Below are 14,657 nucleotides of genomic sequence, written 5' to 3' on the forward strand. Positions count from 1 at the left end.
AGTGCCATCTAGTGGTTAATTGCTTCCTCACAAAAGGCAACTCCCTGAATGCTCCATACCTTCACACAAACCTCGTGAACATGTATGAAACCACCAGCGAGCCTGCACACATCACTCATTTGGCATTATTTCCTCGCGGGTGTTCCATTTTCTAACTCTGGTAGACTGAAAGACTGACTGGCTCAATAGTCACACTGGCTCACCCATTTGCATTCAAATTGACAAGACTTTGTAGCCTGACTGCACATTCAGTGTATGTGTGTGTGGAAAAGTAGACAAAGAAGTAAGGAAGGTGACAGGAAAAGACTCATTCATGCCAGTCTCATAAACTTTGTGAAGTGCATGCAAGCATGCAAGCCTGGTTTTGCAACAAACATTAGTAAAAACCCTTCACTTTCTTCCTCCTTCCCTTTGTCTCTCCCTCCTCTCTTCAGCCTGATGATCTGGATCCTTTCCATGACCTGCTGGAGGATCGCTACACAGATGTTAACATGCCCAGCCCCAAGCCCAAGTATGTCCAGTGCAAAGAGAGTAAAAAGGACCTGATAACGTAAGAAACCCCGCCCTCTTCCCACCTGACCCCAGCCTGCTTTGTCCCACTCATGCTCAGCTTTCCCCTCCGATTTAATTTCTTTTTTCATCCCTCTCTTCAGTTAACCTCCGTGAACCACATCTCTCTTCCCACCCTGTGCTGCTGGCTTGCTATATGACTTTTATTTAACAGCTATCTGTACAAAACATTTCAGGCTGTCAGTGTCATTCTACATCAAGTGTAGCTGATCTCAGGAAGCACAGTAAAAATCACAGACAGTGAAGCTAAACTGGAAACAATGAAAACCAACAATGGAAAAAAAATCCCCCCCTTCTTCTTGTAATTTTTCACATTTTCTTCTCATTCCCTTTGGGCTTATAAATCTGTCTATTTTTCCGGTGGCAGATGTCCCACACCGGGGTGTGATGGAAGTGGTCACTTGACGAGCAATTTCGCCTCACATCGAAGGTGTGACTTCCTTTTCTCCTGGTGGATTCTAAGTCTATTTTTCTTTATTGTTTTCAGCTTACCTCAACGATGCTGTCAAACATCTGCAGGCAGGGTGTCTCTCCTCTCTGTTAGCCCTTTGACTATTGGCATGCAGAAGCACGGAATAGGAGAAAATTAATTAAAGATCGGGTACATGCTGATTTGCAGCTGAACTCCTGGATAAAGTTATTTCTCAGTGGGCCGTTTGCAAAGCCTTCTAAGCTGATGTTATTCAGTCCTCCAGGCCTTTCTCATAGTCCAGTGCAGACTGTGCATTTCCCATTCAGAGCAAGAACATTTTAGCAGAATTGCTGAGTGCTGCAGTATGATTTGAGTCTGCCAGGATCGAACAATGTCAGACACAGCTACTTGAGACTTCCTGTGAAAAATCTCTCAATTCCAAGTAAGTTTTGAGGTGTAAAACATTCACTTAATACTTTATAAATCCAGTGCAGATGCACTAAAGGCTTCTGTGTCTTTACTTTTAGATATTCAGAGGGTTATCCTTTCTTTAATCAACTTCCTGCACTTGCATCATGGCTTTCTTGCATTTCCTGGTTGATATTTTATTTATGCATGTGTTTGGAGTGTCCGTGTTAGAGTGGTCGGAGTGTCTTTTTTAATTTTTATTGTTGCGTTGGTGTAGCTAATGTTCGGCTGATGTATTTTTCAGTCTCTCAGGTTGTCCTTTAGCTGACAAAAGCATTCGAAGTATGCTGGCCAACAACGCACAAGAGCTCAAGTAAGGTTTTGAAATGACTAACTGAAATGTGTTTTATTTGCGAGATGTTCAATCTTTTTGCAGAAAAAATTGATCTTCGTAGTTTTAGAGAGAAGCTCAGACATGAACTCTTTGAGCTTTATTTTGTTCCATTAAATGAAAACCTGTCAAAGCTCATTTGTTCTTGTATGTTTTTTTAATCATCAGCAACTCAAACAAAACAAATGAAACCTGAAATGACGATATCCTGTTTATAATGTTTCGTTGCTTTACCGTTCATGCAGCTCCAATGTTGTTCAAAGTAAAATACACATCAGTTTTTCCTTCATAACCACGAACACACTTAGTTTATTTTGACTCAGTCCCTCATTCACTGCCCTGCTGCCCCAAATACTGATTAGAGCACAAAATAAATATTAATCAGCAGCTAAAAATATTCCCCCACAGATGGACCATTTTCTTTCTTCTTGGAGAAGTTAAACTAAAAGAACTGATGTGAAAGAAGGCAGCCTAACAGGCTTTTGATTATGGTATTTTCATAGAATTTTATGACTTCTATTAATAAGATTTGCACTATTTGAGATTAAAGATCCTCAACAGATGTTTTATAAATTATGTGTATTATAAATATGTCTGCAAATAAAAAATATAAAAAGTCAAGGTCAAATGGAGTTATTCTAAAAGGTATTCAGTTATAGATGTAAATGATAAATCATCCACACTCTCCAGCTTATTGTAAAGCAGTTTACAATGTTGCTCTCTCACCCATTCACACACAGACTCATAAAGTGCTTTCCTTTTTACAGCATTTTAAATCATATATACATCATGCAATTATTTTCTGAGTGTTTAATTTTAATATGTCGACTGGGTCATGGGATATTTTACTAACAGACAGACACACAAACACAAGCGATCACATAATCGCCCACTGCCATGAAAGGTTGGCAGTATTAACTGGTTTGGGAGAACTTCTAATCATGCTTAGTATGTTCTTCTTTTGTATTTTGATGTCTACGTCATTATTGACACTTACTAGCGTCAGATAGGTATTTCAGCATTTTTGTCTTTCTGTTTTGCCTTTGGACAATTTTGTTCTTGTTTTTGTTTGTTTTTTTAAATAAATAAAAACATCAGTTTAAAAAATATAAGTATTGTAGTAATTTACCTAAGTAATATAAAAAAATGAGTTCAGTGAGATACAACATTGGCAAACAATTGTTTTCTTGCCCAACCCTTCACAACCTCTTGCCCTTTTTATGTCATTAAAGCAAAGAAATTGCTCCAATAGCTCTCAAACATAACTTAGAAGTCATATTCAAGTCATAGAACATAGTCAGAAGAAGCTAGTGTTTCACAAGACAACACCTGCCATAACTATCTGTTACATAGGATTTATTATATCGTTTAATTTTTCACTTTAGTTTCTGAGTCCTTTCTTTTTTTTTCTGCCCCAGGTGCCCGACACCAGGATGTGATGGTTCAGGACATATCACCGGCAACTATGCCTCACATAGAAGGTAGAACTCTAAATCATAAGACACACACAGGATTAACAAATCTGCCTCTCTTTCTGTGTGGTGACGATCTGTAAGCTTCAGCTTTGTAACTCTGTCATTTATCTGTAGTCTTTCAGGATGTCCGCGGGCCAGGAAAAGTGGGATAAAGATCATCCACAGCAAAGAAAATAAGGAGGACCAGGAACCCATCAGGTACAGTACAGACACAGATCATCAGTCTTGTGTCCAGTTGTAAACCCAGAGGCTGAAACTTCCTCCTGCGACCAACGCTCCTCACTGTTCGCATCATGTGACATAAGACATATGACTTTTCATTTCCTGTTTTGAAATGTGTTATTTCTAATCAGTCCTGCTATGTTTTGAGCCGTCAGTGCAAGTGTTAGACATGCATCTCTGTAAGCAGGAATAAATCAGCTCTGACAAGACAAATGTGCAAAGAGTGGAAAGTTTCAGTTCTCATATAAAGGTGTAGGAAGAACTTCAGAAGTGTAAGGTTGTAGCAGTTTAAAGGGAGGTGTTTCTGCAGTCTCTGGTGAACTCACACGTAGGTAAAGAGAGAGGGATACAGAGAAGGGAAGATAGAGGCAGAGAGAGATTGATTGACTCTGCCTAAATCCCACAATGGGCTTCTGTGGCCTCAGCCCTGCAGCTGCATTGATTTCTCTGGTGGTGCAGAGCACAAACAACACACTTTGTTCATTCTCAAGCTTGTCATACAGTTGGATTCTGAGGATGGTTTGTCATGCAAACTCTGTTAGGGGGCTGTATTCATATTATGGTAATCTTCTGTACACTTTGTAAATTAAAACAAAACAAAGAAAAAAAACATCACATTAAAGGTAAACTATTTTGAATAGAGTTTGAGCTTGAAAAGATATAAAAAAATAAATAAATAAAACTTTTTACTTCTTTTTACCGCATCTTACTTCTTTTAGAAAATAGACCCTGATGTCAACCTGCATTTGCTTTTGAAAATGATGCTGGCTCTCCTCTCATAAAGTACACCTGATTAAATTCCTGACACTAAAGAGTCTGCAGTATATGAAGGAAGAGTAAAAGGAAAAGTTGTGAAGGCGGGTAATCCACATTTTTTGTTGAACATTTAAATTTTTGTTCTTATTTCTTCTTTCCATATTTCTTCATTTACTTACAAAGCATAGTAAATTAAATTATGGTTGGCATGACTTTTGACCCAATGACCTAACAGATGTAATTTCAGCACTGAGTCCTATGTATCTCCTGGACATTGTTTTGTTTTAGATCTCTTTTTAACTCCAAAACTATTTGGGCTGATTGGGACCTGATGTGAATCAAAGAATGCTAACCAAAATGTGATGTCCACATATGTGGACGCCAGGTTCCAGGAGATGTACTGAAACTGGTCTTAGATGATAGTTTGTGCTGAAAGAGCCAGATAGAATTTAGAAAACTCTTGCATTAGTTACAATGAGTAAATCGGAAAATCTGCAAAAACAAACGAATCTCTTTAGCCAAGTCCTTTGAACAGAAACAGCTCTCAAACGCAAGGAAAAGAATGAAACCTCAAAGCATCTGCTGCTACCTCTGTGTCTGTTAATGGACAAAAAGCAATGAAGGTGAATAAGAACCTGGTAGCTTCTATTTGCCAAAAATGATGCTTTCACAACTGATGCTGGCTTAAAACATAATCCATTTTGTCAGGTGTGACATTTGGAATAATTTTCTGCCTTGTTGCACATAACTTGCACTGATGTTTATGCTCTGCCACCATTCTAAAACCCTGATAAGGCAGCCACTGAGACAGCTTTTTAAAGACATGATCATATCTTTTTTTTTATTCTACAATGAAGCAAAAGAGACAGAGGTAAACTGGAAAATAAAATTTACTCATGTTGTATTTGGTGTTTCAAGGAGTCGGTAGCTGAGACTAACAGGGTATTTCTTGTAGAAAAAAGATGACAGAAATAAGTCAAAGTTGATAAGAGAATCTCATTTTGTTTTTTTCTGTTCCCTACAGGTGTCCAGTCCCAGGCTGTGATGGTCAGGGACATGTGACGGGGAAATATGCATCTCACAGAAGTGCATCGGGATGCCCGATAGCAGCCAAAAGACAAAAAGATGGCTACCTAAATGGCATTCAGTTCACATGGAAGTCTGGAAAGACCGAGGGCATGTCCTGCCCGACGCCAGGCTGCGATGGCTCGGGGCACGTCAGTGGCAGCTTCCTGACACATCGAAGGTGGGTCATGGAGATGTGGTCCAAGTATTAAACATTGAGATTATATATAATGTTTGTGTTTCTAACTTAATCAAATAAAAGTATATGCTCTGTAGTATTTTGTAGGTATTACTGTTCAAAATGCAGCAATTTTGCCTTATTTAGAGCCACAATTACTAAAATCATCAAAACAACATCTGGATGCAATTCATAAAAAGCGCAGATGAGAGTTTTCATTTCTAATTATGAGGCTCTAAACTTGTGCTTAATGTATATACAAATACACGTGCCACCAGGTTTTATCAAAAATGACCAAAGTAGACCAGGAACCACACACATCCAGAGCTTAACTTATAATTTACCACAACTAAACACACAACTTACTTTGTTTTTTGTTTGTTCCAACACAGATCTTACAAGCATGAACCCATGTTATCGTAGCATCTTTGGTACTCTTGGTCGTCACAAATGAAAACAAGGATGATGACACTCCAGCAATGAATTATAGTTTCACCAATAAAAAAAAGAACAAACATACAAAAAAAAAGGAATCACACAAGAAACCATTTTTGACCATCTAGATGTTTGTCCTGATATTAGCCTTCAGACGTCCACTGATGACACAGTCGTTTATACAGTATGTCTTGTAAAACTTGTGACACTTTTGCAGAAAAGTTAACCTCTTAAGTGTTAGTGTGGCTTGATACCTCCTGTTTATCAATAAATACTAAAAACAAAGTTTGCTTTTTCAATTTAAAGTCAGAATCCTGAAATGTTAAAATGAAGGGTGACCTTATGCATGTATATTTGTTTTTGTCGATACTAAATAAATCTTTATGAATGAAACTTTAGTTGCAGCAGATGTTGTTGAGGTAATCTTGTAATTCCTTTGGACAAGAACACGTCTTAGTAACTGATATATTCTTTTTGTATTTTTTTGTTCTGTCATTCCATTTATTTTTTCACATAAACAGTGATTATCTTTCTTTCCACTGTTTTTCAACTTGCAAATGTCTCACCTGTGCTTTCTTTGCACAGCAACTTTCTCGTCAGCTGCAAAATAAAGACATGTTTTGTTTTTGTTGTTGTTTTTCTTGCAAGAAATAATAGCGCAGTCGACAGTAATTTGCATAAAACAAAGTTTATTTTGATTCATTTAAAGCTTCCCTCATAAAGATTTTGGGGCTCTGAAACATAAACGTCTATAAATACATAAGCAACAAGTCCAGGCATCAAGATAGTTGTCTTTTCATCTTTTAGGTGCCAATCTAACCGAAGTAGCAAATCCCAAATTACCATTTATTTAGGGATACACAACATTATCAGCATGCCATCAGTATCAATAAATGCTTTAAAATTAAAATCTGCATTAGCTAAAAGATGTGAATCAGGTCAAATATTGCCTGGCTGTGGCAAATTTCAAGAATGTAGTTCATTAACTACTCATTAAAATAGGATGTTTTAGCCTAAAATGTTGCGTCTAGATAAACATAAACTCATGTTTGTAATAAAAATAGAAACATTATCATTTCCACTTTACCTTGATGATCTCAAATCTATATCAGCGTTGGCTGTTTGTCAAAATTTATGGAAAATATTGGCATATTATTAAAAATGCAACATTGGGAGTCGTTGAACAAATAACAAATTAACTTAAAATGTATTGATTCGAGCCAAAAAGTATTATCTCGAGGCTGTAAAATAATGTGGTGTTTGGGTGACTTTTTTTTTATCTTTCAACCAAATCCAGCTATTTGATTGGTTCCAGTTTCTCTTTTAAGCTAAGAAGCTGCTGGTTTTCCTCTTCATTCAGCGATGAAGGAAACCTTCTCCTAAATCTCTCTACAAATAAAACAGTCTTTAATAAAATTGTCTCAGCGTGTGTTCACATGGAAACCCATCCTGTATTGAAACGATGCTTCCTTCTTGTCGCCGCCTGCAGTCTATCAGGTTGTCCACGTGCCACCTCCGCCATGAGGAAAGCCAGGCTCTCAGGAGTGGAAATGCTAACAATAAAGCAGCAACGTGCCAGCAATGGTAAGCACAATTACCACTCGCCCACACAATGTAGCCAATCAGGAACATGGATGTGGAATGATTTACCGAGGAGAGTTCCAATTTCAGATAATAAACCAATCAGGATGGTGTGTGTGTGTGTGTGTCCGCGCGCGCATGCACACATTTGTATGTGGCGGGCAGCGTTGCAAATAAACTGCCATTCAGGGGTAATAATGATACAAGTGGCTCCAATCTGGAGGAGCAGTCTGGTTTAAGTTGGCAGCAATCAGACGTGAATATCTCAGCCTCAAATGCAGATTTTGGCTCTCAATAAAGGGAATGAGAAGATCGTTGTGGAATTTCTTAAAATTGTTGTTTTAATTGTCAAACGACCTAAAATGATCTATTGTAGAGGCAAACATTGCCAAACTCAGTGTGATTTTGTGCCACTTTTAATGATTTCAGGCCTGACAATAAGTCTTCTAATCTGATTCATGACTCACCTGTTGCACTGTGTTAACTCTGCTTGTTGTCTCTAGGGCTGGAGCACGAAGAGGAGATCAAACAGCTGGATGAAGAAATCAAAGATTTAAGTGAATCAAATTCACAAGTGGAGACAGACATGATCAAACTTAGAACACAGGTGAGACAGTTCCTGTCCTCCACATTAAGCTGTCTTTTGATTTGGCAACGGAAAAACCGTAACACGCTGTGATTGGTTGCTCTTTCTCGGCAGATCACGACAATGGAGTCCAACTTGAAGTCCATAGAGGAGGAAAACAAGGTGATTGAACAGCAAAATGAATCTCTGCTGCATGAGCTGGCCAACCTCAGCCAGTCACTGATTAACAGTTTAGCTAATGTCCAGCTCCCTCATATGGTAAGGGCCACCAGGAACGGCGAGCCAGAAAGGCGCAGAAACTAGTTAACCATATAGCATTTATCTGTGTATATTTTACCCACGGCTTTTTGTGCATGCTTACTCTAAACTGTGGAGCATCGCTTGTCTTTCCAAACACTGAGGGGGAGTTGTGAAATGAGGGCAGAGTTGTAGCATCTGCGAGAGCTGAAATTCAGCTACTCAGCTTAAACAAAACAATATGTTGAGGTTTTGTTTGCTGTTATAGAGGAACTATAATAAAGGGAGTTATTCTGTGGGGATTTTTTAGAAAACAAATGCATTTGCTGTGATTTTAATTCAGGCTGAGGACATTTTTGGCAAATAAAAACCTGACTTTTCCGTGTGCTTCAGATACCTTTTTCTGTTCTTTCATTCTGTTTTGTTGCTGAAAGTTTTTATTGTAACCACAGACACTTTTGTCTTGTTTTGTCCCTCATATGGCCATTCTGTCATGATCATCTCTTTCATAATAGATTACCCCCACTGATAAAGTGAAGAGACAATCCATAATTCTGCATCATTTTTTATGTGACAGACTTTTTTATCTAACCCATATTCCAGCACTTGTTCAGATTAAAATAAGTGTAACAAATTTAAATTTACTTGTGATACCTCCTTAATCATCATAGAGCCTTGTCCCGGTGTCCTCTTCATCTATTTTCCACTTTTTCTTTTTCCTTTTTTTTTTTCACCAATTTTAAGGTCTTTAATTTGTCACTGTCTATTCAAGCCTGCCATCTAGTGTTTGAATATAGGAGCAACATCTTGCATGAGCTTTTTAAGCTGAAAGAAATCTGTCTTCTTTGGCTGTCTGTAGAAACCGCTGGCAGACAAAGAACTTCCTCTGAGGAATAGCAGCTGCTTACAAATGCACCAGCAAGTAAGTCACTCGCTTAAATAATTGAAAATGCTTTATTCATGCTCTGCATTTCCATGCCATTCTTCATTTCTTCTAGGGAGTTTGTTTAGGACTCAAATATTAAAAGCAAGAATGTAAATAAAGGCCCTACATTCTTAAAAAAAAAAGGATAGCCCTCTCCATCTTTCATGCAGGAGTTTTAAACTAAAATCATCTTGTGATGAGAAGGAACAGAGTTTTAGCCATTGTTGTCAAACCTTGTAAATGATGAGCACGATTTCATGTAAGATCTCACAAGATGTGTTAGCTCTCAGACTATGTGTTGAGGATGACTCTCAGCTACTACCACACCAAATCTTAGCTCAATACCTGAAAAATGGACTTAGTGATTGCTATTTTTTTAAGCTTGCTTAGCTGCTGTGGCCATCAAGGATGGAATTGACTTCAAAAGTTAGTCAAATGTAGATCTTTTCAGTGGATTCATGAGATATTTTGCTAACAGGCAGACAAATGAACACACAAAGATTTCGGCCAAAACATTATTGGTGATGATAATAAATATAACTGCTAATGAGTACTAATTACCTAATTTTGAAATGCAAATACCACTGAATTTATTTTCATATGATGACAAAAGTTTTCAAAATCTTTTCTGTTTTGGGTTCTGCAGGAGTCCTTAAGTGAGCAGAACTTTGACGCCTACGTCACCACCCTAACAGACATGTACACAAACCAGGACCAGTACCAGAGTGCAGAAAACAAAGCCCTGCTGGAAAACATCAAGCAAGCAGTTCAAGGAATCCAAGTGTAACCTCTCAGCAAAGGGAGACTTTGGTTCCCCCGACAGAAGGAGACGCATGCAGTGACGGTTTAACCTCCTCGGTTCGGTGCAGTAATTTATATAGTGTTATATATTCTAAATTTTGTTCTTTGGAGAAAAAGAGGTATTATGCTTAGGAAGACCTCAAGATTCTTTCTTGGTTTTTTTCTTCTTTTGTTTGGGTTTTTTCTTTCTTTCTTTCTTTTTGGGTTTTGCTTTGAGGAATAACATAAAGGAGTAAAATCGCAAAATAGTTTTTGAGGACATTCACATTTTGTACGTTTTCATATGAGCTGACATAGTGTCATGTAATGTTTCTAGCTGCTCATGTATGCACATTTTTAGTGTATATTTCTGAACAGTAAGCTAATGATAACGGAGGTTCTTTTTATTGCTCGACAACAAAGCATTTTAGATTTAAAAAAGTGAACAGTGAAATACAAATCAAAAAAAAAAACTACAAGCAAGGAAAAAGCTACTTATTTTTCTTCTCAGTGGATGATTTTGGACTCGATGATTTTTTCTTTTCTTTCTTTGTCTGTTCTTTCTTGCGTGTAGATTGTTTAAGAGCAAGAACTGGTTTGTGAATTGCTTTATTTTCTGAAAATGCTTGAGAAACATTCGTGCTTTGTTTCAATGAAAAGTAAAGACGTGTCGCTGTAGGTGGGGGCATTTTTTTAATCGGTGCTGTAAATGAACCTGGAGAAGAAAATTACCTGATGTCTGTATGAATGTATGAATGAACAGTTATATTGTAAACATCATTACACGGAAACGCGATGGTGGAAATCCCATTACTGTATCAAGCAGAGCCAATTAGCTCTTAGAGGAACAAGTCATGCATGTTCACATGCTCATTCTAAATTAGTCTGAGGTAGAAAAGATGTGTAAAGACAATGACCTATAGAGGTCACATTTTAGCCTTTCTAGTATTGAATCTGCTCAATTTTGTTTTCAAATATCTCAGCAATATAGTAACAAAATTGTTTGTTTATAGAAGGTATAAGTGATGCAATCTGCAAAAGTAAAAAAAAAAAAGGTTGGGAATATGCAATTTCTTGTTTATAAACCATAGCGGGGTAACATGAATCTTTTTAATATATCCTATGTAAAATATTGATTTTTATACAAATCTTTTAATACAAAAAGTCTTTTTAAAAAAGAGAAGGGAACCTGGACATTCAGTTTTAGAAGCTAAAGTATATAAGTTCGACATTTTTTCTGTACAATTTTGCACAGGGACACCTTCGTTTCCATGTTTTGATGTTCTTACAGAAACTAAAAAGCAGTACCCGAAAGCCTGGAGAGAGGGTTTCCGAGGGTTTTTGTAAAGAGTATTTATAGAGAGCGGGACTTACAGGGTCACTGTCCCCACTTATGTGCCAGTAGACTATTTGCACTTGTCCTTGAAGATATTATCCTTACGTATGGCGGCGTGCAATTTTCCAGATGACCTCTTTGGCACACGATTGGAGCAACCCAACTGCTCGGAGCCACTGCAGGTGTGGATTTACTACCATGAAGAGAATTTGAAAGGAACAGGGATGTTGAAATCAGAAGGATGATTATAACCTTAGCAGTTATACTGTAGGCTGTTATCAAGTGTAAAAAAACATTAAAGTTCTTTCATTTTTGCTATGTTTTAGGAAGATGAAGTTATCCCCCAGCAGCACTTTATATCTAATCACTGTACAAAGGATTAAATAGTCAATCAATTCAAGGTTTAAAAAACGAAAAAAGAAAAGAAAAAAAAACAAAGGAGACGAAAGCGTGGAGACCTTTGCGGGGTGATACAATCCAGCATCACATCTGTATGCCTGAGAGTACGCACCCCTCCATTCTGTCACCGTAGATGTTAGCGATCATGTCCAGAATTTGCCTTTTGGAGAGCTAATGCAAGAGGTGCTCGTGGTTCACCTGACTGAATTTCATCTATTGTACTTTACAGTCCTCTTTCAGGACTCTACTACCCATCATCCATGACTGCATACGCCTTTTACCACAGCATCGTGTCTGCAGCTTTTTGCCGATATAGTAATGCTTCAGTAGAGTAATAGCTAGTACCAGTTTTTGAATTAATTCTCATTACCAGTGAAAATGGACAAAGGGACTTTAAAGCACAAACCAGCTGCTCATTCGACGTTGGTGCATAAATAACAAATCTGAAAAGAGTTATCTGTGACTATCTATAGGGAACACAAAAAGGTTGTCACATATTTAGAATGCTGAATTTCATATAAATTATTGTGAATTCATCAGAGTTTATTATTTTGTTTGAGCCAGTTCATTTCAAGGTTGATTTCAGTGGCCATTAACAAAGACAGGATTTTGTATAAACTATTGTGCTCTCTGTGGAACCGAAGTTTGATTTATTTTTGTACTACACAGCATGGATTTGTTGACATTTTAATTTTGCTATAAATGTGTGAGATCACAAGTTGCTGTGATATTTCATTTATAAATTGTGAACTTTGTACAATTTTTGTCATGCTGGATGTTGACACATCTTACTCAGAATAAAGAAAAAATGTGTTGCCAGAGGCCTGTAAAAGGATTTCCTTGCGTCTTAATTATGTAGATTTTGCAGAATTATCCCAACGTTACTTCTGAACCTGATAAAGTGTTAGTGGATATCCATAAACACATGTGGCATTCATGCACGCACACTGTTTATTGTACTGTAGCTGGCAGGGATTCATATCAAAACACTAATTTTAGGAAAACCTGCATAAGTAACAAAATCTCACAAATAAAAGACAGATTTGTTTTGGTTGGGAATTTACTGTTACCTGAAAATAATGATTGTTTTGTTTTCTTGCACAAAAAAAAACCCATTGCATATGGTTATTTGTGTTTTTTTCAATTTTTAGTCACCAACATTGTCCTGCATGTTCATAAATTTATTTACTTTTATGTAGACAGGTAACCTCATCAAGTCATAAATGAGAGAAGAGAGGTATTTCCATGTTTGGAATCTGTAATTTTACCACTAAATGTCTCCAAATGAAATTTAGGTAAGTTCTGATGACTGGACATTTTAGATCTTAATTGGCAAATAAATGCTCTTAGTCTGACCTGTATTCAAAAGCTCATTCCAACAATGACAAGAATGTAAAAAATAGATTTAATTAAGTCTTTGCTGCTCTTTATTAGCAATTCATTTATTTTTAGTCGACATGCTAGCCTATTGTATTTGGCGGTATAACACAGTTAAAGGCCAAATGAATGTGTTTTCCTAATAATGTCTTTATAAATAATTAAATAAAAGACAATATGTACACAGAAACAGTGTGCACATCTGTTTCTTAACTGTATGAAGCCAAACAAGAGAGCAGAAACAAGCAGAGATTTGCTGTGACACCATGTAGAACGTCAGATAGCGGGCGCAGGTGAAAACCACAGAGACCGACAAAGTCTGTCAGCTGCAACCACAGTTACACTTCGATAAAAATAAATAACTGAACTAAAATAATCACAATTAAGGTCTTAATTTGTCATTGTACAAACAATGTCTTGCTTCTAATTTTATTTTATTTATTTTTTGTCATTTTAGCATTATCCAGCAGAGGTCAGCAAATCCAAACATTTAATTTAAAAAAAAAACTTCAGGTTGAGTAAAAACACTGCAGCTACATTCACTTGGCAGATCTTAGCAGCCTGAGCTGAGACAAAAAGGAAATGAAAACTATACAGTACTGCATTAGAAATAAAAAAAATACAAAGCTTTTTGTTTGTGTGCTGTAACTGCCATCCGACATGGCAAATTATTCAGAAAGAAACATTGCAACTTATGTGTTTCACTAAATCAAGATACTGTAAAAGGAAGAAGAGTGTTTGTACAGAGGCTTTTAAAATGTCATCAGTTAGTATCTTGTCACTAGAAATTACCTCTAAAAGTAACTGGCTGATCACAGATGTATATGTTTGACGTCACATATTTAACTTGAGTCAGTTGCCAACATGATTGTACTGATTTCTGAAGAAGCACCCATCTTTTTTATTGTGATTTAGAAATAAGTTCTACTTATAACAACGAAAAGAGCTTTTTTTACATCAAAATAAATAAATATATTAACCAGTTCCCTTGAGAAATAAGCTTTGTTTGTTTGTTGTTTATTGTTATTTGCAGAAAACAAACATCTCAAGATTTTTTTTTAAGCATGCCTTTTCTATTATTTTGTTGTTCACACAAATGAAGAAAAATAAATAAGTAAATAAAACTTTGGCACTCCTGGGGCTCCATACTTTACCACTAACATCTTCAGGAAAAACCCTAAAAGCAAAAAGGACACCGCAAAAAATAACAAAAAAGATATGATTGGAAACTTCACTCATATTCTCATTAGCTATTTGACTAAGCCACTTTTGTTTCCTTTGTTTTATTTTGCAGTGAAAGGATGCTAAAACAAGAATGCAGTAAAATAAGTGGGTCTGAAGTTAACATTTCCCTTCAGGAAGCTGCTGTGTGAATCAACGGTTTGCATTAACTTGAACAATCCTGACGCTTTTCAGTAGGACTGTAGTCAGGGCTGGAGCACTGCCTCGCTGCTGTTGTGAGTTTGAGTCTGCCTCTCCCTCTCTGTGTGTGTGTGTGTGTGTGTGTGTGTGTGTGTGTGTGTG

The 14,657-nt window shown here is 37.0% G+C and overlaps 1 protein-coding gene across 9 annotated transcripts in view; it reads left to right on the plus strand.

Annotated features, from left to right (window-relative positions):
- The window catches only part of myt1lb (myelin transcription factor 1-like, b), a 95,860-nt gene extending 84,751 nt beyond the window's left edge, over nucleotides 1–11,109 (plus strand). For 3 of the 9 annotated variants that reach the window (XM_037977932.1, XM_037977933.1, XM_037977931.1), the window contains exons 13-23: nucleotides 435–550; nucleotides 938–1,000; nucleotides 1,695–1,763; nucleotides 3,200–3,262; nucleotides 3,371–3,454; nucleotides 5,259–5,480; nucleotides 7,402–7,496; nucleotides 7,997–8,100; nucleotides 8,194–8,337; nucleotides 9,176–9,238; nucleotides 9,888–11,109. In XM_037977932.1, the coding sequence (XP_037833860.1) occupies nucleotides 435–550; nucleotides 938–1,000; nucleotides 1,695–1,763; nucleotides 3,200–3,262; nucleotides 3,371–3,454; nucleotides 5,259–5,480; nucleotides 7,402–7,496; nucleotides 7,997–8,100; nucleotides 8,194–8,337; nucleotides 9,176–9,238; nucleotides 9,888–10,028 (1,164 nt within the window). In that variant the 3' untranslated portion in view covers nucleotides 10,029–11,109. The other 6 variants (XM_037977936.1, XM_037977934.1, XM_037977935.1 and 3 more) reach the window with 4 other exon arrangements.
- Nucleotides 11,110–14,657: the final 3,548 nt, after the last annotated feature.

Source organism: Kryptolebias marmoratus, linkage group LG10 (assembly GCF_001649575.2).
Source record: "Kryptolebias marmoratus isolate JLee-2015 linkage group LG10, ASM164957v2, whole genome shotgun sequence".
In the NCBI taxonomy this organism is placed as follows: Eukaryota; Metazoa; Chordata; class Actinopteri; order Cyprinodontiformes; family Rivulidae; genus Kryptolebias; species Kryptolebias marmoratus.